General features: G+C 38.4%; 1 protein-coding gene across 6 annotated transcripts in view; it reads left to right on the top strand.

Annotated features, from left to right (window-relative positions):
- LOC131048170 (hypersensitive-induced response protein 1) overlaps positions 1–25,987 on the top strand; it is a 57,305-nt gene extending 31,318 nt beyond the window's left edge. For 5 of the 6 annotated variants that reach the window (XM_057982050.2, XM_057982048.1, XM_057982051.1 and 2 more), the window contains 3 exons: positions 24,374–24,465; positions 24,675–24,771; positions 25,261–25,987. In XM_057982050.2, the coding sequence (XP_057838033.1) occupies positions 24,374–24,465; positions 24,675–24,771; positions 25,261–25,616 (545 nt within the window). In that variant the 3' untranslated portion in view covers positions 25,617–25,987. The remainder of the gene's footprint in view (positions 1–24,373; positions 24,466–24,674; positions 24,772–25,260) is intronic. The other variant, XM_057982053.1, reaches the window with a different exon arrangement.
- Positions 25,988–27,324: the final 1,337 nt, after the last annotated feature.

The following is a 27,324-nucleotide window of genomic DNA, read 5'->3' as shown; positions in this document are numbered from 1 at the left end:
AAAAAAAGGGGGAAAATGAGAGATAGGGAGAGAGAGGTACAAAAAATCTAGGTTATTTAACTAAGATAGCATATTCAGTAAACAGACAGACACCTCCAAATAACTAGATTAAGCATTACCAGCCATTTAAGCACAATACTTGCATCAATCTAATGTGATCTTCAAGGGAAAATTGAGTTTTCATGCTATTAAATACAACATCAAAACTTTAACATTCATTCAGTGAGCATTCAATAACCGAACTAAGCATATGAAGGGTTTAGATTAACCATGCAGAAGGAAAGACAATCAGCCATTCCCTAATGGTATGAACAACGAGGATTCTATCAGATGTTTACTTAGAAAATGCTATATAAAGGAAGGAAACATAACTGAAAATTCTAAATTAATGAAGAAGGAGACCATGCAGTCACAGGGAAACTTGAAACAGTCTTAACTTTGCATTAAACCCTGTAAATTTCGCCAGAGCTTCAGCAACAATCCATGAACTTCTTACAAAATGAGGGAAAACCAGTCCCTTAAATAGGCTTCAAAATGGATGAATGGCCAAGATCTAATCTAAACAAATGGCCCAGATTCATCCTTAAAACATGGCTGCCCATACCCATAAATGGGAGGCAAATGTCAACAACTACCCCCAAAGGGAGTAATAACTACCCAAAAAGGTAATTAAAATATATCCAAAATAATTCAAAAAGTGCACATACAATAGTTTACATTTAGTTGACTTGGAAGTCAAATATGACCCTTTGGCTAAAAAGTGCACTTTTCAAAATCAAAAGGAACAAAGCACTTTAGGAGAGCACTTTTTCCTTTTCAGCTTCACATCCCTTTTCTAGGAATTCATCCTCGCCGTGCAAATATTCTCGCCAAAGGTCCCGACCTGCTGCACATTCCTCACGAACATACTGCTGGAACCTGATGCACAGTTGGAATAGCAAGCTGAATGGAGGCATAGGAAGATGACGAATTTTATGTTGCATGCCTTCAAGGTATTGGTCTACGTGCTTCAAACCGTCCTTCCAGCTGGAACGATTACGCTTGAAGCACATGTCTGAATGGAATTGACCAGCAAAACTCAAGTCCCTAGTGCAATAGGTGATCCTATCCGTCCCTAGTCTTTCATCCCAGTCCGGCTGTATCACTTCATCGGACAGGTCATTTTGCCATCCCGAGACCATTGATCGGAGGATTGTCTTGCCGAGTTCTTGCATGCCTTTCAAAATTGTCTCGCATGCATCGTGTTCTTTATCAATGATTTCTCTTGTGTCATTCTTCATGGTGATAGTCTAGTACCATTCTTTGAAAATGCTGATATCATGGGGGTGCAGGATGTCGGAGAGTGTGGGGATCTGTGCTTGGGTCCAAAAGAGAGCTCTTACGAGGGGAAGAGTTGTGGCAGCCACTTCATGCATTTTGAGGGATTCCCTTTTTACCTCCAATAGTCTGACCAGGGTGGTCTCTCGATGGTGGGCCATTTCTTTTACTTCTTCGAGGATTCGTTCTCCCCTCCCTTTGATGCCTTGTATCCATTCTCTGATGGCCCTTGCAGTATCCCGTACTCCTTCAAATTTTGTTGTGGTCCTCTGTGCCAATGCCGTTGGGGGAATGTGGGATTCTGAAGCATTGTGTAATAGTCTCAAGAGTTGATCGATGTATCCCTTGGCCTGCTCAGCACGAGCTCGATACATGTTCTTTTCAGCTGTTATTTCTTCAAGTTGCCTGAGTATGTTTTGCACTGAATCCTTGAATTCCTCCTTTTCTTGTTCCTTAGTGGCTCGTCTGATGGGGACAGCCGTGATGCTGTAATCTGCTAGTGTAATCTGATCTGTTGGCTTGTCTACAAGCGGGGTGGCGATGTGAAGAGTACGGTTCCTTTGCTCATTTTTGGTTATTCTGGAATATGCCTTGGGCTTTTTCTTCCCCTTGGCTTGAGCTTGATCTATACGTGAGAAGATGTCCTCCAAATCGATGGGTGGCTTTGTGGCGGCCTTGCGCTGAGCTCGGGCAATTAACCATTCTTGAGGTACAGTCTGGGTTGATGCTTTGGTTAAGTTTGCACTCTGTTCTTTGATGTTTTCCGTCGTCTCATCACAAATTTGCAGCTGTTCTGTTACCGGAGGAGTGGAGGAGGTGTCAAGTTCTTTGCTCACAGCAGAGTTCTCTTCCACTTCACTGAACAATTGTTTGGTGCCTTCGTGTGATGGTTGCTCTTCAATCTTTCGAGCTCGCGGGTCTCCTCTGCCCTTTGCTCTCCTTCAATGGTAGAGTCATCCTTGGTAGTACCATGGAGCAACAACTCATGGCGGCTTTGTTGGGTGGGTTCATGCAATTCAATCCCTTGAATGGATGGAATCTCTCCTTCCTCAATTTGGTTACCCGACTCGGCTTGTTCAATGGCTCTTAGCTCAGCGTCTAGCATGTCGGGTGCGGGAGGCTCATCAACTCCAAATGCATCAATATCACTTTGGGAAGGCAAAGTAGGTATATAATCTAGTTCCACTACATCATCAGACGAACTAGGGTCCTTTGACGATGAAGTGACCTCTGGTCTCCTAATGGGGATCTTTTCCCTTCTTGTTCTTTTAGATGTCCGAGTTCCTCTGCTGTCCTTAGCCTTCTTTCTTTTCTCAGGTTTTTCAATCTCTTCCTTAGGTGCACTGGAAGTTCCCTCATCTTCGAAGGACGGAGAATCAAGGCTACCCATTAAGTGGTAAGTGAACTGGACTCCCTCGTGAAGTAGTCTCTCAATCTGCTGATGCAACCATTGGTCTGTATATCTCCCTGGGGCTGCCATGACTGCCTCAAAATCAGTGATCGGGTCTTGCGACCAATCAACCCCTGGTAAAAGATGCCTTACTGCCTCAAATTCTCGGACTTGCAGACAATTCCCTGAATCTGTGAGTTGATTTGGGACCCGGCGATATTCAAAGAGTCGCATTTGCTGCACACTCAACCTAGAATATTCGCGCCTACGGACCTCATAATCATCAAAGCAGTTCTTCCAATAATCTTCAACTGATTCCTTTGCTCTGTATCATTTGCCATAGGCCCTCTTTGCCAGATTTTCGTGATCAAAGCATTTCCTTGGAAAATGCTCTTGTAGGCCATAGGAGGCCAGCTCAGCAAAGGATTCCTCCGCTTGGGATGGGTTCTTTAGATGGACATCCTGGTTGCCTATAATCATAGGGAATGTGAATCCAGCCTGCTTCTTGTCCTTGAGTAAGTTGCCGGCAGGACGTGACTGCCTTGCGACCTCCATAAGAACTATCTTGTCGGTTGGGTACCGTGGAAGTCAGAGAGGGGCACCATCAAAGCTAGCTATCCGAATGTAGGAGAACCTTGGGAACTGGATGAACCAGGCACCATATCTTTGTACCAGAATAGTAGCTTGCTCCGAGAGCCTTATGTGTAATCCTCCCTGCATTAGCCTGACCAGGCGCATTGTGAAGGCGTCATTGACGCGCTCATATTGACCAACGGCATAGGCTGGGCTGTTCTTTTCTCTTTGAGCTATATCTTGATAGTGTCGCTATGGGTAACAATCATATACTTTTACCTGATCAGGTCCATTCCCAATTTCACCTTTCATTATTAAACCTGGCAGTGGCTGGTTCCTGGCGAACATGTAGACCCTATAGGAGGTCATAGTGAAATACTTCTTTGTCTCGAGTTCTATCAGCTGAGTGTGGATGTTGTCACTTATGATCTGGGCCCAGTCAAGCTTGGATTTCCCAGCAAAGACCTGTTCTGTGAAGTAAAACATCCATTCTTCAAAGTAGTTGGATTGGGGAAGTCCCATAATCCTGCTGAGCAATGTGACCATGTCCCCATGCTTGTTGTGAAAGTCGCTTCTAGGGGTCTTTTCCCAATCCTGACGCTTGGAGGTCTTCTCTCCTTGTACCACTCTTCATTCATTAGTGCTCTGCACCTGGCGGGATTCATATCATACACCCCTTGTGCTTCGTCCATAGTTGTTGCTATAGGGTTGTTTGGGAAGGGAATGTCAAATGCGTTGTCAATGGCTTCAGGGGTGAAGTTAGCGAGGACCATGTCCTCGAGGAGCACCAATCTGGAACTTGGCTGGTAATGCTGGGCTGCCTCCACTACTAACTCATAGTTCTGCACTGCTGGAGGAAATCCCACCGCTTGGGCGATGCCACTTTCCATCATCTGTTTAGGCCTGCCGTAGGCATTAGGGGAGAAGACTCGGTTCCTGAAATCTTGGATATCAATATGGCCCAGTTCAGTATCACCGACATTGTCCCAGACACTCTGAACTTTTGACTCTCTTAGCCCCCCTCTTTGATACTGATACTTCATCCTTTCGACTCGGCGAGGGATATTTGATTTGGATGCTCGCGATGTCTCGGCTGTAGCAGGCGTCTTTGATGATTCTACCGCTGATTTAGGCATTTATCCTACACAGCCAGACGCGGATTATGAGGTGATAAAGGAAGTAAAGCGGGTTAGATAAAGGATATACCAGCATACTAGGATCAATTCAAAAATCGAATTGAAAGAACAACATGATATTGTTAGCTAAAAGCTTGATTGATTTAAACATAAGTATTTATGAAGCTTTTTGATTGCGGATTTACACTTAGGCATTAATTTCAAAATGGACAAAGTTTGAGAAATTTTCCTAAGTTTGAAAATGCATTTTCTAGCTGATTCTTAGGAGTAAATTCTGATTTTAACCGCTTTGCATGACGCCTTATAAACGGAAAAAGATGCGATTTCGGATTTAATCAGTTTAAATTAATCTTGCACACACATCTATCCAATTTATAAATATTTCGAATGATTTCAAGAGAGGTGAAGCAAACTTACCTGGCGAAAATGAATGGCGCGAATCTGCACAACTTGCAAATTTGAATGGAAGAGTTTTGCAATTTTTTGAATTTTAATGGTTAACTTCTAATTCAAATTTTCGCGCCTATGGTTTGAAAAGAACTTGCATTTTAGAAACATTTGGGCATAGCGATTTTACTACCTTGGTGATTTCGGCGATTTACTTCAGCAATTAACCTCTTGCGTGATTTTTGCCTGGGTAGCTTCGAGAGTTTGGAAATTTTGACAAACTTTGACCTCTGCGTGAATCTTCAAACTTAGGGAGTTTGGAATGATTGCAATGTTTAGGAATCGCGATTTTCTTGCTACACGAACTTCGACATTTTGCGTGCTCTTGCAAACTTCTAAAATCGTGGCACTTATGCCCTTTTCTGACGATTTTCGAAGAATTGGGGGGGGGGGGGTTTATGCAGAGCTTGAAATCACGATTTTGCCTTACTCGCGCGATTTCAAGGTTTTCGATTGCCTTTCGAACTTTGTTTCCTTCACTTATCCTCCACAATGCGGTTTTCAGAGGTTTTTGAAACTTCGGCGTTTTGAGAGGTATTGCAAGTTTCTAGAAAATCGCGATTTTCCTTTGTATGGCGAATTTCGGCTATTTGGGCCATTTTGCCAACTTCGGCGATCCAAGGGGTTTTGCAAACTTTTTAAACTTTTTAACTTTTAACTCTTCCGCACTATTCTCCTCTTTCGCGATTTTCGGCACTCATAAGGTTTTTGCAAACTTTGGACTTTGAAGGCATTGTGCTAACTTCGGTGTTTTTAGGCGCTTTGGAAATTTCGGCACTTTAAGTGCCTTTTGTGAATTTCAGACCTTTTCACAACTTTGTGAAGCTTTTTTTATTTTTTATTTTCACTTAAAGGTCCAAAATTCGGCCCTTTTGGGCATTTTGCCAACTTTCACTTTTTCTAACACTTTGGTCTGGAGGTCCGAATTTCGGCCCTTTTGGTGAGTTTTGTCGGTTTTGGCACCTTGAGGCTCTTTAAAGATTTTGCCCTTCTTTTACCTTTCAGCTGGCGAAAATCGCCATTCATACAAATCCCGCAAACCTCTAAAAACATCGTGTAATCTCTCTCATTTAGTGCAAAAATCGGTCTCTTTGGGTCCTCATGCGACCTTCAGATGCATTATCCTTTACTTGACGGATTTCGCTAGTCTCTAACATCCCACGCCTATTTAAGGCGATTTTACAAGCTTAGACAATCTCTTGGAATTCGTGCCCGAGGGCTCAACTGACCTCATGGAATCACAGGCTCCTTCGCTCAACATCATCATCTTACAGACTAATCGCGGGCTCGCTCGAAAGGACGCGAGACACTCTACGCGGAATTCAACAGGGGGAAGATGGAAAAGGACCTCAAAAAAGGGGGACCCTGTCGGCGACAGGGAGCGTGTGCAACGCATAACAGGGTTCCGGAGTTTCGGGGTTGAGACTAAGGAACTTGGGAACCTGGGGGTTCCGGAGTTCCGAGGTTGAGGAATAAGGAACTTGGGAACCTGGGGGTTCCGGAGTTCCGGGGTTGAGGAAGAGAAGACTTAGGAACTTGGGGGTTTCGGAGTTCCGGGGTTGAGGAAGAGAAGACTTAGGAACTTGGGAACCTGGGGGTTTCGGAGTTCAGGGGTCAAGGACTTAGGAACTTGGGAACCTGGGGGTTTCGGAGTTCCGGGGTTGAGGAATAAGGAACTTGGGAACCTGGGGGTTTTGGAGTTCCGGGGTTGAGGAATAAGGAACTTGGGAACCTGGGGGTTTTGGAGTTCCGGGGTTGAAGACTTAGGAACTTCGGAGACTTGGGGGTTCCGGAGTTTCGACAAGACAACACTTCACACTTCATGATTCCATTGTTTTCTCTTTGATCAACTGAGGCAGCGCTGGTCCATAGAACATATCTTTGATCGGTTCTCACTGATGGACCAAGGGTGTCATAAAATGACAAGAGGTGGCATACATCGACTTAAATACCATCTTGTGTGAATCACTGGAATGAATATTATGCCATGTGACGATTGTCCTGAAGAGGTTGAGAGGGAGGCAAAAGCAAGGCTTTTAGAATATGAGCAAAAGAAGGCAGATAAAAAGAGGGCAACAGAGGCAATGTCAGTCCCAAAGACAAATTTTAGTTCTAGAGGATTGGGAAGTGTGGGGATGGGCAGCCACATGTCTAATTATTTCATTCCCCGTAACACTCCTGGTGTGCAACCTAGATTGCAAGTTACTTCATTGGAAGAAGGAAGTGCATCAGTAGACAAAGGTGGAATGTGCTAGATTTTGGTATTACAATAGTATTTCGTTTAGTATTGCTTCTAGTTCATATTGGGAGTAATTGGTCACTGGATTGATCATGGTAGGTAAGGGGTTCAAGGCCCCAAGTCATTATGAGTTGAGTGGGCCATTATTGTAGGATGAGGTGCAAAACACACTACAACTAGTGGAACAACAAAGGAGGATTTGGGAAAAGAAAAGCTGCACCATTTTATCTGATGGGTGGATGGATGGCAGGAATAGGACACTCATCAACTTTCTAGTCGCTTCAGGGGGACATGTAGTATTTTTAAAATCGGTTGATGCCTCAATGAAGTGAATAATGCAGAAACCTTGTGCAACATGTTCGATGAGGTGGTGACAGAAGTGGGAGTGCAAAATGTTATTCAAGTTGTGAATGATAATGCAGCTGCATATGTTACAACTGACAAACTTCTATAGGCTAGGCATCTGACATTATTTGGAGCCCTTGTGTTGCTCATTGCCTTGACTTGCTCCTTGAGGACATAGGGAAACTAAGCTAGGTGAAGAATGTGGTTGAAGATGGAAGGGAAATCACAAAGTACATCTACAACCATACATGGGTCTTGGAGTTTATGAGACAACACGTTGATGGTAAGGATCTTGTGCGTTCAGGAGTCAAACGTTTTGCCACTAATTTCCTCAACTTATGGAGCATATTAGGTGCATTGCCCAACTTGAAGTGGATGTTTGTGAGTGAAAGATGGTTGGAGAGTCCTTATTCTAGGAAGCCTGAAGTAGAAAAGGTTGTGAAGACCATTTTTGATGATAGATTTGCCAAACTCACGGAGGAGATCATCAATGTAAGTTTTCAAACTTCAATTGATGATTTATTTTTTAATTTTCTAATATTACAATTTGCTGATTTTTGTTAAATTTTTCATATCTAAGTGTTATAACCGTTGGTGAGGGTTCTACGAATGGTGGATGGGGATAAAAACCCCATAGGGTATCTAAATGAGGCCATGGATAAGGCCAAAGAAGCAATTCAGTACTTGTATGGCTCAGACAGGACCAAATATGAACCCTTATGGCATATAATTGATCGGAGGTGGAACCAACAACTCCAACATATTCATGCTACTGCCTACTATTTGAACCCCAAGATTTTTTTCTCACGCACTTTCAAAATAGATGTAGAGGTTCAAGTTGCCCTCGACACATGTATTCAAAGGTTAGTTGTTGATGAGAAAATTCAAAACCTCATACTTGATGAGTTATAGAGTTATAAGAGGGAAGAAGGGCCATTGCTTTTTTTTACCTATTTGTGTTCGTAAGAGAGACACCTTGCTGCCAAGTAAAAAACAAAACATGTTCTTAAATTTATTTTACATTTTATTTCAATCTTTAAGTTTATTAAAATCTTTACCAAGTTATCAATGACAATTTTTAATTTTTTATCCTTTCAGATTTGTGGTGGGAAGATTATGGTGCCGCAACACCTAATCTTCAAAGGCTTGCAATCCGCATATTATCTCAGCTTTGTAATGCTTCTGGTTGTGAGTGAAATTGGAGTGTGTTTGAGGTCATTCACACAAAAAAGTGCAATAGGGTGATTCAAAAGTGCTTGAATGACCTTGTATATGTGCGGTACAACCTTCGATTGTATGAAAAGAGGGTACAAGGGTAGGGTTCACATGAAGCACTTGACTTGGATGACATTGATCCATATTTAGTGGATTGGATTGTTGAACCTGATGGTGCTATTGTTGATGTTGATGTGGATCCATTTTTCATGGACAATCACTTAGCCGAGTTAGAGAGGGGGGCAGCTGAATGGGTGACAAAAGTGGCAGAACGTGAGGAGGTAGAAGACGAGGTTGGTGATCCAGTAGAGGCAGTTTCCTTCCCTGTTGAGGCACCTATTGGGGATATTGCAGCAACAACACCATCTACTTTAACACCCACCAGCAGCAGCAGACTTTTTTGAGCTTTAGTTGTAGACGAAATTTACAATTTCTAATTTTCATTGATATGAAAGCTTGAACTTAATATGTATTTAGAGATTGTATTTTTTTTGTGGTCTACGATATGTATTTGATTCAAATTTATTCAGAGGTTGCACTTGTGTTTTGGTATATGATATGCAAACTTTGATTTATATATGATGGAAACCAATAATATGTTATTATGTTCTATAAATTTAGTGTATATTTGTGTTTTTTTAAGAATATTTTAAGAAATTATATATTTTCAAATGTTCGATAAATTTCTCGATTTATTGCCGATTTTTTCTCGAGTCTTGAGTTTTTAAACATTTTGGGCCAAAATAATTATTGCTGAGTAAGATTTTTTCATCTTTGGTCTCATCTATGGATGATTTTGTGATTGTTACCAATTGATGTGCATTCCAAGTTACTTGTTTTGTCCTTTGAGCCATCGCAACTCTTGGGGCTCCATCCTCAATTCCTCAAAACATTACTTTTCCCTTAAATTTCATTTTCATAGTGAACTCTCCAATAGAATGTAACCATTGCATGCTCAATACTATGTTGGTTTGCCCTAGACTGTGATATAGAAGTCATTGCACACCTTGTGTCTACCTAATGGGATGACGAGCTAGTGCCTTAATGATGCAAGGAATGGTGAAGCCATCTTGTAGTATCTCATCCTTTGTCAATTCTTGTTCATACATCCAAGGGTGGAAAACCTATTTGTAGCTTGATTTCAAAAGCACCACACTATATGTGGCTAAAAAGAAATTAAATACCAAAATGACATCTACCTTTCTTACCACCTTCCAATATTGAACATTTTATTGCCTTACATTTGTAACTAGCTTTATTAGATTATAGTGTATAATAGGCACCATGATCTTGTCTTCGAGTTTAGATCTTAGCTCTAAGGAGTGGCCCATAATTTTCTAGCATTGAACCTTGATAAATTTGTTAGAATTCACAACATATTCTATATGATTCTTCATGAACTTATCCAAATGCATGAGATGAAGAACTCATTAGGAATAATCATATTGATCCCATTAAAACCCTTATCCTTCTTATACCTTAAAATGTTATCCAAATCCTATGTGCATGAACAACTTTGAATTTCTTTACTAAATTGCTTAAAAATTAGGCCAATTCTGGATATGAAACACCCTAGATTCAGAGTTTTGTAATTGACCGCCCTGTCATCTGTAATTTTTCCCTAACACCCTGTTGGTGTTATTTCTTCGAATAGTTTTCAAGCATTCAATAATAATCTGATTTTTTCCCTCTCCTGTGGTTTTTTTGGTTATGTTGTGCCTTGGTGCATTTTGATAGATTTTGTGCTTTCAATCACAAGCATGATGAACAGTGAACCTCCTAACAACATTCATACTAAGGACGTTGTTGTTTTCAAATCCAATGTATAATTCAAATCAACAATTAACTGATTTCAATTGCTATTATTGAAATCATTTATCAAAGACACTCACACTGTTTTACTTCTAAGCACAATTCTCGAATATTTATTTGGAATGCAATGTTAATTACAGCTGCAAATGAAATAGTGGAGAACCTGGAGAATTAGTTAATCCACTGTATTCCCTTTTGTAAACTACGCTCCAGCAGCAAACTCCTTCCACGACCAAATGTCTCCAGCTTTAGTTTAGACGCCACTAATCCCACAACTGTTTGCTGTTCTTCACACGCCCAACACCCACGAACAGCAGCTTACATACAGTAATTAATGTTCACCTAGTTGGAAAGGAGTTTCAACATGCCAAGCTCAGACATCTTTCAATGCTCAACCTGTACACAACCCACGCCCAGCCAACAGAATAACTCTTCCCCACCGTGGTGATATGATTTACGCCCAATAGATATACTTGTGTTGAATGAATCTTAAGGGTTCAACTTCTATGCCTGGTTTGTAATACAAAATACAAGTTCCCAGTATGTCTCCCTTCCCAATACGCCCAACTGAAACAGATTTTTTTAGTGAACGACAGGTAAGTAATTTACATCCAACAAGTATTTGGTTGTTGTACACAAGTGAGTTTGAATTGTCATGGCTGGCGGTACTCTTAGCGAACTGATAGTAGCATGAGCCCACACTTTCCCTATGCCAATGCCCTTATGAATGTGCTGAGGAAATGATGAATTAAGCCTTCGAATAAACTGCAGTTTGTTCTGCGAAAGTTGAGCTAAAGTTTCCCTGCAACTGGAAATTTCGATATCTAATAACACAGAGAGTTTGGTTTAATCTCCTTACCAATTCAGAGGGCCCTGCAGATGTTAAACATTCCCAGACTGAAAATTTTGAACCTTTCCTCAATGCCAGTTTAGTCTTAGAGATCTCCCAAACCTGGTCTTTCACAGGCAAGAGAAATGTTGCTGATTAGGGATTTCGTCTTTAAGAGCCAAGGTTTTTCCAGAACTAAATTCTAGAATTTCACCAAAAACAAGAATACCAATTTCCAAGATGTCTTTTCCAGCATTAAATGCCCTTATTTATGACCTCACTTGAGCTCAGATCCCAATGCACCAAGAATGTGGGATAAGTGACTTCTTTTTAAAATATCATTTCTCTTAAGTGAATAAAATGTACCTTTAAAAATAAAGTGACTTTATAATGAATGTACTTTAATTTTAGTAGTCACTTTATTAATTTAAACTCAAATTTTCCTCTAAAAATGACCCTTTCAATAATATAATAATATTTTGACACTTAAGGTCACTGTTTTATGCGCCCAAGATTTAAAACTTTTCGCCCCAGTTCCAAAGAGCTATAACACTAAGGTTGAAATTAAATATTTTAATTAAATTTAAGCAACCTTAGTAATATATTTAAAATAACTCATTAATGCACCAAATTTGTGAAACCTTGTCAGAACATATCAGAATCAAATTCCGATCGCACTAGAGTGATCTAGATGAAGAATAATAGCAAATGAGGCCGATTGGGTGACTTACTAAAAATAGATGGCTTCTCCAAGATTCTTGGAGACCAATCTAGAGGGCATAAATCACTGTGGAAAGTGGCGTTTAACTCCAATAAACTGAGCTCATCGGAAACATTAGATTACTCTTCTAAACAAGCTAATGGGAACCCAGAGTGTCAACTACTAAAGCTTGCTAGAGAACTTGAAAAGTTGGTGACATTACAGTCCGCCCTGCCAAAAGGTTGCTTGTCCTCGAGCAATGCCAATACAACCCCCAATCTTCTAACTGATCCACTGAAACTAAGAATAATCCCTGGGTCCCAAATCAGCCTAAGAAATCTGCAACACCATTTACTGGAAGCATTGTCTTTCAAGGTGCCCCAATCAAAGACCTCCTGAAAACCTCCAACAAGAAGAGCAAAAACATACTGTGTAAACTCATTCATCTCCTCAAAAAACTGCTCTCCCCAAGAATAAAACTGCAAAACCATAGGAATAGACTCTGGAATGTCCACATAGGCTCTCACAATCCTATGAACTACAAAGATGCAAATCAAAGAGAATTCAGGTTTCCAAATCGAACTCGGAATGGAACCACTATGCTGGCACTGTGTTCCTTTGACCAAAACTGACAAACCTTCATCCTCAAACTTCATTGTCATCTCCGGGTTTTCCATCAATGAATTATCATCAAAACCAATACTGAGAAACTTGAGTGAACTGAAATCTATCCCATGCGATATATCCTGCCAATGTGCCTCAGTGTGATCCATATCTGAAACTTCATTGTCTAACTCGATCCTGGGCAACAGGAAATGAAATCTGCTCCACCTCAAAGGATAACCCTCAGCATCTCTCAACAGAATGTCCCAAAAGTGATGCCAATCAGTACTTGACTGGAAGCCAATAACCATAGAGTCAACCGCGGAATCATACATCATGACAATGACATTCCAATCATAGACCGTGATTCCCTCACTTTCACCTAATCTCCAAGTGTCCCGGAAAGAAACTCGAGAGCACCAGCCAACCCAACTCACTGCAATCAACCAATCACCATCTAGGGGCATGTATATTGACATCATGTGACGACTATAATGTCTAATGTTCCCACAAGTAGAAATGAAAGGTAACTGAGCTATACCCAAGAAATCTTCCACAACTGTCTGCACAGATGACTGGAAGTGCTAAAAAAGGTAAGCAAGAAAGATCGAAACTACAAATTGCAACATCAAATTGACCAAAAGCCAAGTCCTAGCCAAAATTTCCCTCCAATCCACCTGCAACAACTGTAACGGCCTCCTAAAGATTCTGAAGTAGGGAGTGGCAATAACATTACAACCACATTGTGAGTCTCTGACATAAAGAGCAAGGCCACCATGCTGAGCTGCACCACTCTGATAACCTCTACAGTCCAATCAAACCAAATCTCTTTCTCCTGATTCTATAGGCAACTAGCTGGTGAAAGCAAAGTGTGAGACTTGTCAAACTCGAACTCATCGCCTGTTATCAGAAATATGTCATACCAGTGTGGACCCATATGCTCCATACTCAATTCACCTTTCCTTGCCATCAGTGACATAGTCAAAACCTGAGTATGTGGGCTAAAGGTAAACTGATAAGCACACCTCAATACACAATCGAGGTGAAACACTCTTGCCTGTACCAATGGACTATTTGAGTGGTCATGTGAATTCCACTCCTTGCTGGCAACAACAAAAAATGACTCATACATCAACGCAAGAATTTCAACTGCATCAACATTACCAACATGAGTATCATCCATCACCTGAACAGTGGCTGGATCAGTGCTAAGGTCCAACATGCAAAACTCAAAGGGTATCATGTCCTCCTGATCAGACTACCCAATGATAATCTCAACAATACCCATGTGAGACCCAGTACCCAATTCTACGTTGATGCCTGTACCTGTAACCAAGTCCGATGCGTCTGAATCATCAATAATCCAATCTATCCCAAGTGGACTCCTGTGGATATGAATGATGCCCATCATAGGTGCATAAAAACAAATACCAACTCCTGTCAAGCTGCTGGTATAGATCAAAACAGCACCATATAACCTGTGAACCAAATCCAAAATGGGATTCAAGGTATCTCTACAGCCCAAAGAGGGTAATAACTCATCATACTCCTCTAACTCCAAAAAGGCAGTTGCAATCTCTCCTATCCATGTCCATAACCGCTGCCCCCAAAGTGCAACCTGATAAAATTTTGATCAGCATCGTAGGACAACCATCAAACAATGAAATAGGAGGTAATATCCATGAAGGTGGTGCTGGATTACTGTAGCCAACATGCTCCTCTCCAAAATGCAAACTGTAATCATTCGGAAAGGTGCTGAAGTCATGTTGTGCCATCTCATACTTATGGATTTCATCAATTCCCTCAATGATCTGTTTGATCTCCAATGTTCTTGCATCATACTCCTGAATCACTGTTGGACCAATAATGGTTTCCTCGGCCTTGTGTAGGGAAGAGTGGGCCATGCTCAACTGTAAACAAAGTTCATCAATTTCTTCCTCTTTCCTTTTCAAGGCATCTGAATAGATCTCAACTAGTTTGAGAAGGTGATCACGATCTGAAAGGAGATGTATATAGTTTGTTTTTATTGTTCCCATACCTTCTTTGATCATTTGCAAGCTATCAAGAGAAAACTCCGCTTCAATTCCCTTTTGTCTTCTCTCTAACTGAATCATCCAAAGGTAATTTTTAACCAGCTTATGCATCTCATCATGATGGGTTAAGGCTGCCACAATCCCATCCTCATTCACCTTCAACTGATTCCACAAACTGTGTGGACTGTGAGGTGTATGAACAACTTTTGCTTCACATGATGAATTGTCTGATTGGCCTTGAAGAACTTGATTCTCACAATCAACTGCCTCTATGATATCTTCTTGGCACACTTGCTGATCTAAAACTTGGGCAGCGTTAGGCCCAAATATAGAATTGTCTTCATCATCATTCTATGTCAAAACACTAATAGACTCATCTAATTCAACTATCCCACGAAATGGGGCCATGCATCTTTCATTTAGAAATAGTGGAACATCATTATAATTACATTTAGAATCATCAAGAGTAACCATCATCTCACCGGTTTTGTCAAGCCTTATCTCCAAGTTACCCACAAAGAAACTATTACAATCCATACTTGAAGAAACAATTGATTCTTCTTTGATTTAATGAACATCATTGTACCCATCTGTGATAGGAGGACATGAAGAAGCGACTCCATTGAAAGATGGAGACTAGGAGATGACTCAATTCTGATTTGCTTTGTTTCAAATTTCAATTTTTGACCAACGTATTGTAGCTTGGGGTTTTGAGGAGGTTTTGAGTTTTAATGCGTTTTTGGAATTTTTGAATGATAAAATGAATAATGCAATTTGGAATTCCAGATAAGAACAAATTACAACTACATGAAACTAAATTTCAGAATATCTGATTTATTATCAACAACTAATTAAATGCAAGGAATTGAAGAATTTCAACACTAACATGCCAAATTGGCCTAACAAGAGTCCAACGCCTTGCCTGGAGGCTTCTTTATTGACTTTATTGAAAGAAAATGCCGCTACAGGAGCTTCTAGAGTGCACCAACAGTTCCAATGGGTTTTATTCTTCTAAACAATAATTATCAAAAACAATTGAATAGATGGATAGCAATTCGGAATCTTATTTTGAAATCTTGCCAAGAGAGATCACCAAATTGACCTTTTTCCCCACTAAATTGCTGATGTAGCCCAAATGTGTTAAAATTTCCCTGAAAGAACCATTGATCCGTGTTTATTTGCTGCCAAATTTACGCACAAATTTCTGAATCAAAACCCTCTAATTTATTTTATTGGCTCCACAGGAGAAGCAAAGAGGGTATGGCCAGCCTGGGAATGTTATGGCCAGAATTAAAAGCACAATAACTGCTGGAAAATGTTCCCCAATCTGTTCCAATCTGCTCAAATGTGTCGTAGATGATTTATTCTTGCTGAAAGTATGATTTTTCCTCCAGATATTGGCCCCAAATGACCTGAAAGAGGATTCCTTCAATTCAAAGGTGAATGGGTTTTCGTCCACACACTGAATAAGGGTGAGAGTTTTCGTTCTCAACCTGAAACTCCAATCAAGCTTGCTGTTGCAGAGCTCTCCAGGGAAGAAATTGTCAAATATCCAATGAAATAATGAATAAAATGCTGCCCCAATGTCTTTTAAACATTCCTCAAAGCCTAATTCGAATTTGGGGTTGGGGTTGTACTTTTGGTATCAAAAAACATGTTAAAATGTTTATTTTTATTAAAAAATAATTTCCCCTAAGTGGTTTGACCCATTGAGGGTCTAATTCCTCATTAAAAGTGGCCATACTATTAAGTTATAACCTTTAAGTTATAACTTCTAGAGAAATGTGCCAAGGGGCCATTTTATAATTCTTCATTAACTTTTATTAATCTCCTTTTTAATAAAGTTACTTTATAATTTTTCTAATTATAGAAAAAGTAACTTTATAATAATTCATTATAAAGTCTATGTAACATCAAAAAAACATGTTAAAATGTTTATTTTTATTAAAAAATAACTTCCCTTAAGTGCTTTGACCCATCGAGGGTCTAATTCCTCATTAAAAGTGGCCATATTATTAAGTTATAACCTTTAAGTTATAACTTCTAGGGAAATGTGCCAAGGGGCTTTTTTATAATTCTTCATTAACTTTTATTAATCTCCTTTTTAATAAAGTTACTTTATAATTTTTCTAATTATAGAAAAAGTAACTTTATAATGAATTATTATAAAGTCTATGTAACTTAAGCTTACGAAGGCCAAAAAGTGACTTAGTATAGACTCCTCTTGGTAAAGCCAATCATCCCCTAGCCTCTGTAATTGCCTGCAGAGATGGCTAACAGGCCAAACTATGCAACTCAGTGATCATAGGAAAAATGAGGACATTACATCCATCCTCATGTTTACAAGCATCAGGTCTAACTGAAGCAATTTCTTCTTTCCCAAACCTTCCCTCTTTGTCTTCTTCTTCTACTATCACCTTAACCATTTTCCCTGTGCATATATGATTAGGCTCCCAAGCCGCATTGCAAGAAAAGCTAAGATTTTGTCTCCATAGTTCATTCTCCCTGACATTTCGAATCTTTTCACTGGAAGAGTCATGTTCATAAACTTCTGATTTCTTTTTGAAGACGGATCTAAACCAACCAGGATGCTCACTCAAGTATTGAAGATCTTCTTGTAGCTCTTCATAAGTCTTCATCTTTCTGATTAACCCTTCAGGATGGCAGAATACACCTGCTCTGATACCACTCTAATAGACCGACCGTCCTGTTTGTTGTAATTTTTCCCTAACACCCAGTTGTTGTTATTTCTTCAAACAGTTTGCAAGCATTCAATAATAATCTAATTTTTTCCCCCTCCTGTGGTTTTTATGGTTAAGTTGTGCCCTGGTGCGTTTTGATAGATTTTGTGCTTTCATTCAATCATGATGAGTAGTGAACCTCCTAACAACATTCATACTAAGGACATTGTTGTTTTCAAATCCAATGTATAATTCAAATCAACAATTAACTGATTTCAATTGCTATTATTAAAATCATTTATCAAAGACACTCACACTGTTTTACTTCTAAGCACAATTCTTGAATATTTATTTGGAATGCAATGTTAATTACAGCTGCAAATGAAATAGCGGAGAACCCAGAGAATTAATTAATCCACTGTATTCCCTTTTGTAAACTACGCTCCAGCAGCAAACTCCTTCCACGACTAAATGTCTCCAGCTTTAGTTTAGACGCCACTAATCCCACAGCTGTTTGCTGTTCTTCACACGCCCAACACCCACGAACAGCAGCTTACATACAGTAATTAATGTTCACCCAGTTGGAAAGGAGTTTCAACATGCCCACGCCCAGCCAACAGAATAACTCTTCCCCACCGTGGTGATATGATTTACGCCCAGTAGATATACTTGTGTTGAATGAATCTTAAGGGTTCAGCTTCTACGCCTGGTCAGTAATACAAAATACAAGCTCCCAGTATGTCTCCCTTCCCAATATGCCCAACTGAAACCGATTTTTTTAGTGAACAACCGGTAAGTAATTTACGTCCAACAAGTATTTGGTTGCTGTACACAAGTGAGTTCAAATTGTCATGGCTGGCAGTACTCTTAGTGAATTGATAATAGCATGAGCCCACGCTTTCCCTATGCCAATGCCCTTATGAATGTGCTGAGGAAATGACGAATTAAGCTTTTGAATATATTGCAGTTTGTTCTGCGAAAGCTGAGCTAAAGTTTCCCTGCAACTGGAAATTTCGATACCATATAACACAGAGAGTTTGGTTTAATCTCCTTACCAATTCAGAGGGCCCTGCAAATGTTAAACATTCCCAAACTGAAAATTTCGAACCTTTCCTCAATGCCAGTTTGGTCTTAGAGATCTCCCAAACCTGGTCTTTCACAGGCAAGAGAAATGTTGCTGATGAGGGATTTCGTCCTCAAGAGCCAAGGTTTTTTTAGAACTAAATTCCAGAATTTCACCAAAAACAAGAATACCAATTTCCAAGATGTCTTTTCCAGCATTAAATGCCCTTATTTATGACCTCATTTGAGCTCAAATCCCAATGCACCAAGATTGTGGGATAGATGACTTCTTTATAAAATATCACTTCTCTCTTAAGTGAATAAAGTGTACCTTTAAAAATAAAGTGACTTTATAAATGAATGTACTTTAATTTTAATAGTCACTTTATTAATTTGAACTCAATTTTTCTTCTGAAAATGACCCTTTCAATAATATAATAATATTTTGACATTTAAGGTCACTGTTTTATGCGCCCAAGATTTAAAACTTTTCGCCCCGGTTCCAACGAGCTATAACACTAAGGTTGGAATTAAATATTTTAATTAAATTTAAGCAACCTTAGTAAAAATATTTAAAATAACTCATTAATGCACCAAATTTGCGAAACCCTGTCAGAATATATCGGAATCAAATTCTGATCGCACTAGAGTGATCCTGATGAAGAATAATAGCAAACAAGGCCGATCAGGCTACTTACTAAAAATAGACGGCTTCTCCGAGATTCTTGGAGACCAATCTAGAGGCCATAAATCACTGCAGAAAGTGGTGTTTAACTCCAATAAATCAACTGAGCTCATCGGAACATCAGATTACTCTTCTAAACAAGCTGATGGGAACCCAGAGTGTCAGCTACTAAAGCTTACTAGAGAACTTGAAAAATTGGGGACATTAAAAGTTTGCATGGAATTGGGTAGGGTTTAGAATTTTTGTGACTACATTGTTTGGAGCTGGTTATTGCCAGCCAAACCCAGGCGATTTTGAGGCCATGGCATTTCGAAACAAATTCCAATGTGATTCTAGAGTTGGGCTTCTTTTTTCCACAAATTTAGTTGACTTCTTGACCTTGGAAAACCCCTAAACAACATTTTTTATTCCTAAAAATTAAAAAACCTAAATGTCATTATTAACGAGTCGAAAATACCTTGAATTGCATTACCGAATTGTGCATTTTTGCATGTGAATCAAGGGTTTGAAATATTCTAATAAAGTTTCGTCTACATTATGGAATAAGAACTTTGTTTTGAATATTTGTTTCAGATGAAAACTATGAATCAAAAAAAATAGTTTAATAATTAATTATTAATATTGTATTATGAATTGTTATATATTATATTTATATATGTAAAATTTATATTTATTATTATTATATATATATTTTTGATCGGTAAAAGTATAGGTGTTTTGTATTAATATTTGAAGCTAAAATATACAAAATTCATATCCATGTCTAGTAATCCTACTCAACCCCAGAGTGCTTTACAATCCATCACCATTAGAAGGGGTTTTAGAAGAAATCAAACATTGGGTTACACAAGCAACATCACCATGTTTGAATATACTCTCCATCCTCTTAGATATCACGATCTTGATGCACCATTGGACATACCCCTTAGGACCACTTTATTTCCATTCATTTGAACTTCAGCTCCATCGTCTTGACTACATTGGTCTCCCCAATGCATACTACATAAAAATAATTGGTCCTTGTGCAATTACCCAAGGCTATACTCAACTGTGGGACTCGCTTAGTACAAGTCATGGTGAAGCCATTTGCAACCATCACTCTAAAGCCCTTGAAGTCCTTTGTTGGTAAACCCCTCTTGGCTACTAGGGTCTCATCTATGAAGTTGTGGCTTGCCCCTCTGTCAATCAGGATTGTAACTCGTTGCCCCTGTAAGAGCTCCCTTACCCTGAATGAATTATACCTAGGAGTACCGTAAAGGGTAGCGATGGTTCCTCCCTTCTCTTCTTTCAATGGTGCCCTCCACATCTGCCGATTCCCCATTTGAGTCATCCAGCTCACTATCAGTAGTTCTTGCCTTCTTTTCACCATGTAAAACCACCTCTACGTAATGAACCTTCCCTTTCCCCGAACACCTAAGAACAGGCTCCCAAGGTTCTTTGCAAGAGACGCAAAGCTTTTCCTGCGAAGTTCATTCCTAACCTCATCATTCATGTTGTTCCTTTTTGGCCACTCTTTTGGAAAGGTTTGTTATCCTTCTTTGATGGAAATGGTATAGACTAGAATTTGTTTTTAGGTGCTGAACTCTCCATGTTTCGAGCCCTCTTAATGGTATCCTGCAAAGTATTTGGATCAAATGCTTTGACCCAACAATGAAGTGGTTCTGACAATCCCTCCATAAATAGAACAATCAACCTATTCTCAGAAACATTTGTGACCATGACTAAGAGTTTTTGGAACTCAGATATGTAAGAGTCAACTATCCACACTTGTCTGAATTGTGCCAACTCTCTAAAATGTAGCTCAAGGTTCTTTTTACCAAACCTATTAATCGACCTTTGTGTAAAATCAACATATGAGGTGATACCGTCATGTCCTAAGGTGACTAACCCATGTTACCACCACTCATGAGCTTCTTCACTCGGATGATGTTTGGCATACTTAATGGCTTTTGTCTCTACCATGGGGTTAAGTTGCAAGTATGTATCGAATTTCTGCACCCATGAACACACAGTACACTAGCTAGAACCATCATAGATAGGAATGGTTAATTTGCCCACTCTTTGTTGCAAGTCCTTGTTAGGCACCTTGTCCTCTATCTCCTTTGGGTTCGTTTCTATACTTGGACTTTTTTTTTGCCGAGGACATGGCTGTATGAAATTCATTACCCAATGATTGATACTTCCTCAGATAATTTGCCCAACCTTCACCACCTTCCTGCTATCCTGCTTGTTCTCTTGGCAGTACTTCTAAGAATTTAGGTATCAAAAGTCTAGGAGTTGTTCTATTGGCTGCCTTGGAGGAGTTGACTCAAATAGTGTTACTTCTTCTCCATGGTTGCCATTGTTTCCATTATTGCCATCGTTGCCATTATTGTTTTGCAATGTTTGAGTGATCGGTTGAATCAATTGCTTCTGTCCTCTAGCCAGGTCTTTTAAAATTTGCATAATACTGGGATTTTATTGATCATCCTTGTCACCCATGTTACTTTTAGCCCTATCAGCAAACAAATCTGCAAGAGAAGCTTCCTCTTCAATCTCTAGTTGTAGTGGTGGATCATTTGACCTTTATCTAAAATAATATCGGTGGGAACCTCTTGACTGCATAAGAATTTTTTTCTATCATAATTTCACCCAAAACCCCATTGGCTGCCAGGATACACTGCTTTGTTACCACTGTAAGGGCTTGAGCCAATTTTCTATACCAAAATTTTCACTTTTCCCAAAGTTTAAGGTTTAGGCATTTCATTGAACAGTTTATGTTTTCCTGGTCTGATTTGTTATTTTTTCAGTATGTTTGATAGACTGGTATATATGCTCATTATACGACACTTTGAAACAAATTTAATCACATTATTAACATAAATATATAGCATGAGATTTTGCTAAACAATCGTTCTCATTGATTTGAATGATTATGCAAGCAAAAGCAAAATACAATGAGCTGTTTACAAGCAGCAAGTACAGGGATATTCTGCAATAATTTTTCGGACCTCTGAATTGGTCGATAATGAGCTCTCCAATGTACAATCCTCCTTGCGTACACACACTCCAACCTTCATGATGACTATAGCTGATTCCAAAGATTGTACCAGCAATAAGGACCTTCCCAACTAAACTGTGACTTAATAAAATGCTCACGCCACCTTGCTATGTTGAATTGACCTGTCATAAGGGCTTCAAAACTCCATAAACCTGCGTCAATACTAAGCATTAGAATGTGAAACAAAAAACCAGCTTGCATAGAATAGGTAAACACCACTCTCAAAGAGCTTTCAAAGAGCTTTCCGATGATTGTATCTGTAGACATCTAAAAATGGTTGATGCATTTTCATCTTGTCATGTTACCACTTTCACTTTTTCATATTGTTTAAATAATTTTAAATATTTAATTAGGCTAATATTTCTTTTATAATTAAATAATTTTTTAAATATTTAATTAATTCATTATCCTTTTCTATCTCAAATTAATTAAATATTTTTATTATTTTACCATTTTTCTCCCAATATTTAATTAAATAATTTTATTATGTAATAAATTTCCCTCCTCTAATTAAAGAATTTTAAAAAATTATTTAATTAGCTAATACTTCCCTCTCAAATTAAATAAATTCAAATAAATTATTTAATTTTTCCACCTCAAATAAATAAAATAAATCTATGCATTTACACCCTTTCTTTTATTTCCACCTCATCAATCTATGTGCATTATAGGTCCTACCCTCTTTCAAATTTTCTTGTCCGAGTTGATTTTGTCATTTAATCTCCATCATTGTTCAAGTGTTATGTGAGGCATATAAATAAAACCTTTATTCACTTGTTTTCCCCCTAACTCTTTTGAGCACTTACACTATGTCAAATTATCACTTTCATGAGCATTATCAAGTAAGAGCTAGCATCTATCAAGCATCCATCATCAAGCATTTATCTTTCACCATCATATCGTTGTGCAATCATGGTTATGTTATTTTGAAGAGTGACCTGCATATCAAAGCATTCAAGCAAATGTCAAGTAACAATGAAGCACTCTAAAGTCGTTGTATTGGTATTATTGTTTATCATTGTAATCTGTCAAGTAACAATGAAGCACTCTAAAGTCGTTGTATTGGTATTATTGTTTATCATTGTAATCAAGTTTTTTATAATTTTATTTGACAGATTCCAATAACTATTCAGGATTGGGAGTGGAGACACCAATGAGGTTGAGAGGTTGTGCCCCTCATGGGAGTTTATGGGCAACACCCCCAATGGGGTCAAGGGGCAGTGCCCTTGGTGCACTCCATGTCATGATACAGGGGAGGGGCGGAGCCCCCATCGCCAAGTCCAAATTAAAGCCTCTAAAACCTTTACCACCAGTGAAAATCGTGTTTTTTAACTTCAAGCAGAAAAAAAAATTATATGGATTTGGATGAGTTTTTGAGACAAAACTTGCGATTTTTTGCATCTACTCGTGAGTTTTATAGGAAAAAGTTGCCATGAGTTTTTCAAAAATTCGCTGGCAAGTTTTTGGGCGAGTAACTCACCTAACATTTTGACTTGGGAGTACTCGCAAGTTTTTGGCGAGTTTCGCACCACTAATTATGTGACTTAATTAAAGGTGTTGCTAGCTACAGTTTATGCCAATGCATGCTATTGGTGAAGGGCATAACTTCCAGTGCTGATGGTGGATAGTGAACACATTCATACCTAGGATTCCATCATCCTGGAACCTTGAAATTGTGCTGTTTTACCTTATATTTTCTACTAGTGATTATAACCAGGGATCCAACTTGTAACTTTTAATTCTTTCTGGTCCTGAAAAACTTGTGCACCCTGGTTTGGATCTGGATTATACTGTTATTTCCCACTATTCTAGCACTGTTTGCTATATTTTTTAACAATGGCACCTCCAGCTGATTTTCAGAGCAATCAAGTACACATGCATGCATTATATTGTATCGAAGAATTTTACCATTTTTCACCATTGCAAATGCCTACACATGGAGACTGGTAGATATAATATATGTTCGGAAGAGGCAACTAAAATCAGTAATTACAATAACATCCAAAATTTGTCTGAATCCTGTAATTTGGGGATGGATATGTATATTTTGAAGAGATTTAAAGGGTGAAAGAAATGAAATTTTGTTAGACACGTCTAGCATGTTCAGGTAACAAGATGCTTTACAGTTTTATATACTGATTCAGTTTTATAATCTATTCTAATTGGGTCCAATGGTGAACGACTGTCTCTCCTCAATGATTTCTTAATGTTACCTTAACAACTCTTGGTATCGCTCTGATTAGGTAATCATATTTTTTGTGTGTAGTTATCAGGTCAAGCGTCCCAAAAATGACCTTGGACAACGTTTTTGAGCAAAAAACTGACTTGGCAAAAGCTGTCAAGAATGAACTTGAAAATGTAAATATCGCAAAGAGACAATCATTGCATTTTTTTTACCGATTAAAGGGTACATTCATTTGTAGATCATTTTCAATATAATGATTATACTTCCATATGCTCACTGTTTTGAGAAAACAAATTTATTGCTGCAATGCTTGCTTCCTTGCTTTATCCACTGAAAAAAATTATCAGTTTCAGTATTCTTTTTCTTTTTTGTTTGGCAACAGGCAATGACAAATTATGGGTTTGAGATAGTTCAGACACTTATTGTTGATACAGTTCCTGATTCAACTGTTAAAAGAGCAATGAACGAGATAAATGCAGGTCGATTTTTTATTTTTTTTACCAATTTTTATATTCTTCAATGGCAGAAATTTCTATTTTCCAGTGAGTGGATGAAGAAAGACTGCAGCCAATTTTGCCTAATCGGGACTCTGAATTAAATCAATTTCATTTTTCCTATGCTTGAAGTCTTCTATCTTATTTTTTCTATAGGACAAAAACTAAATTCTTCTTTGCATTGATATCATCATTTTGAGAATGCAGGACGCCCTGCCCCATTCCTGAATGTTTTCACAAATTTGCAGACAATTATTTATGATTACAGATTCCAATTTGTTTAGAAGTAGTTGTAACTTCTTTGAGCTGTAAATTATCTACATGTGTTATAAAATATTGAATAGAAAAAAGATTTTTTTGGGTTGTTTATGAACTGCAGGTTGATTCTATTCGCGGTTGGCTTATTTGTTTGTTTTCATAGTTTTATTATTTTTCTTTCACTTCATCTCAAGTAGAAATGCTTGTGGAGTGTAGCTGCGAGACTGAGGGCGGCAACAACTGAGAAAGCTGAGGCAGAGAAATGTGTTCAAATCAAACAGGCTGAGAGTGAAGCAGAATCAAAATATCTATCTGGATTGGGCATGGCTCGTCAACGGCAAGCTATTGTTGATGGTCTTAGGGACAGTGTCTTAGCTTTTACAAGTAATGTTCCTGGAATAAATGCAAAAGATGTCACAGATTTGATCCTTGTAACGCAATATTTTGACACAATGACCGAGATAGGAGCCTCATCAAAGTCATCATCAGTATTCATCCCTCATGGACCTGGTGCTGTTCGTGATATTGCTAAGCAGATCAGTGATGGTTTGCTGCAACCACAACCTGCATAGTGTCACTCTTGGGATTCAAACTTTAAAAGATCATTTGTCTTGTATGTGCTAAGTGTTCTTATCTTTTCTGTAGATAAAAGTTCTGAACATCTCACAATTTGTAGGATATTTAGTGTTTCTGGGATTATGTTATTGTGTTTTCTTCGTCTTACTGTATATTGAATGTGATATTGTGACAATGGGAAACATGCATTTTGCACGATTTTTTGAAATACTAGGAGTTATTGTTAGGAACGAGGAATCTTGAGACTCCACATTATTGTAATAGCACTGAACAAGGACTCGTCCAAGGAGGAATGTGGAGTTTTATATCTAGCATTGATGTATATTCGAAATGTTCAAGTCTTATATATGGAAAACCATTTTTCATATGTTATTTACTTATTTCTTTAAACAGTGTTAATACTAAATGAATTAGATTGCCTTATTCTATTTATTTGTGCTTTTTCTACTTTTAGGTTTGGAATGTTAGAAATCAAGTCAACTTCCCTTAATATTCAATTTTGTTTTCCTCCTACTCAATCATTCTTTCTGGTGACGTACTATGCATTTAGGTTTGTAAATGTGAGACATCAAAATCTGTTTCCCTCAATATTTTCCTTTCGCTTCCTTCTCCCTAATTATTCTTTTTGTTGATTAACCACACATTCATGATCCTACTACCTAAACGAAAATTTATAGGTTTGTTAGGTTTTTTCATGGCTGGTTGGTGATTTTGCCTCTTGTTGGCTTGGAATTACTGTAAGTAATCCATCATTAGTTCAAAGGTTATATATATTAGTCCCCACAAAAACATCACTGTGCTGAGCTCTATCAATCTTAATCCGTTGTTCACTCTCTCTTTATGTATTCTCTATTATTTGTTTTAACGTGTCTTGAGCTAGACTATTTCCCATTTGTGTGTCACTATTCCCTCAATGTGAAATGTATTATCAACATCTTCAAGTATTAAAGAAAAGGTTCTGGAATCCTTGACTGCATTCACGATTAACCTGGTAGTGTTGCCTATGGTAATGACTTCCCACAAATAGTATGCTAGACCTGAGGATTTGTAGTCTGCAGATTTGTGCAACCCCATAGGTGTTTCCTCTATTGGTGATAATTCTATTGTGAACTTGTTACGTCATGTGGTTAGCAACAAGAAGTGTCCATTTAACTGTATTGTTGTGGTGGTATCTTTCAGTGACTTGTAGCGATATGGCATTGACATCTTGAGGTTTGTCGAGGATTTTATATTATTTTTGTTTTTCAAAGGAACCTTCCGTAGCATTTACAAGGGAGCTTTGCTAATTTATCTTTGACAATAAGGTATATGGTATTTGCTTAGTAACATTCGGCCTCTTTTTTTTTTATTTTATTTTTTGCAATAAATGTTTTGTTACTGGCTGTAAACTTTGTTTGACACATTGATAAATTAATCATATTGATGTCAAACATTATTGGTGTGAAAGGAAGAAGTTGGTAATTAGTCGAATTCCAAAAACAAATATACTAAGAAATGTCTTAGTTAAAAACAATGCCTTTTTACTATGGGTATTCATTTAAGTTTGTTCTATGATTGTCATTGTGGAAGTGATTTCCTTGGAAGACTTGTTTTGAAAATTGATCAGTTTTGATGACTTCTTTTGCCTAGAATGAGGAGCTAAGGGGACTTTGGAGCAAGGCATAGGCCTGCCATTAGAGCGAATCATTGAACATGTAGGTAAAC

Source organism: Cryptomeria japonica, chromosome 3 (genome assembly GCF_030272615.1).
Source record: "Cryptomeria japonica chromosome 3, Sugi_1.0, whole genome shotgun sequence".
In the NCBI taxonomy this organism is placed as follows: domain Eukaryota; kingdom Viridiplantae; phylum Streptophyta; class Pinopsida; order Cupressales; family Cupressaceae; genus Cryptomeria; species Cryptomeria japonica.
This window is presented reverse-complemented; position numbering and strand designations above follow the sequence as displayed.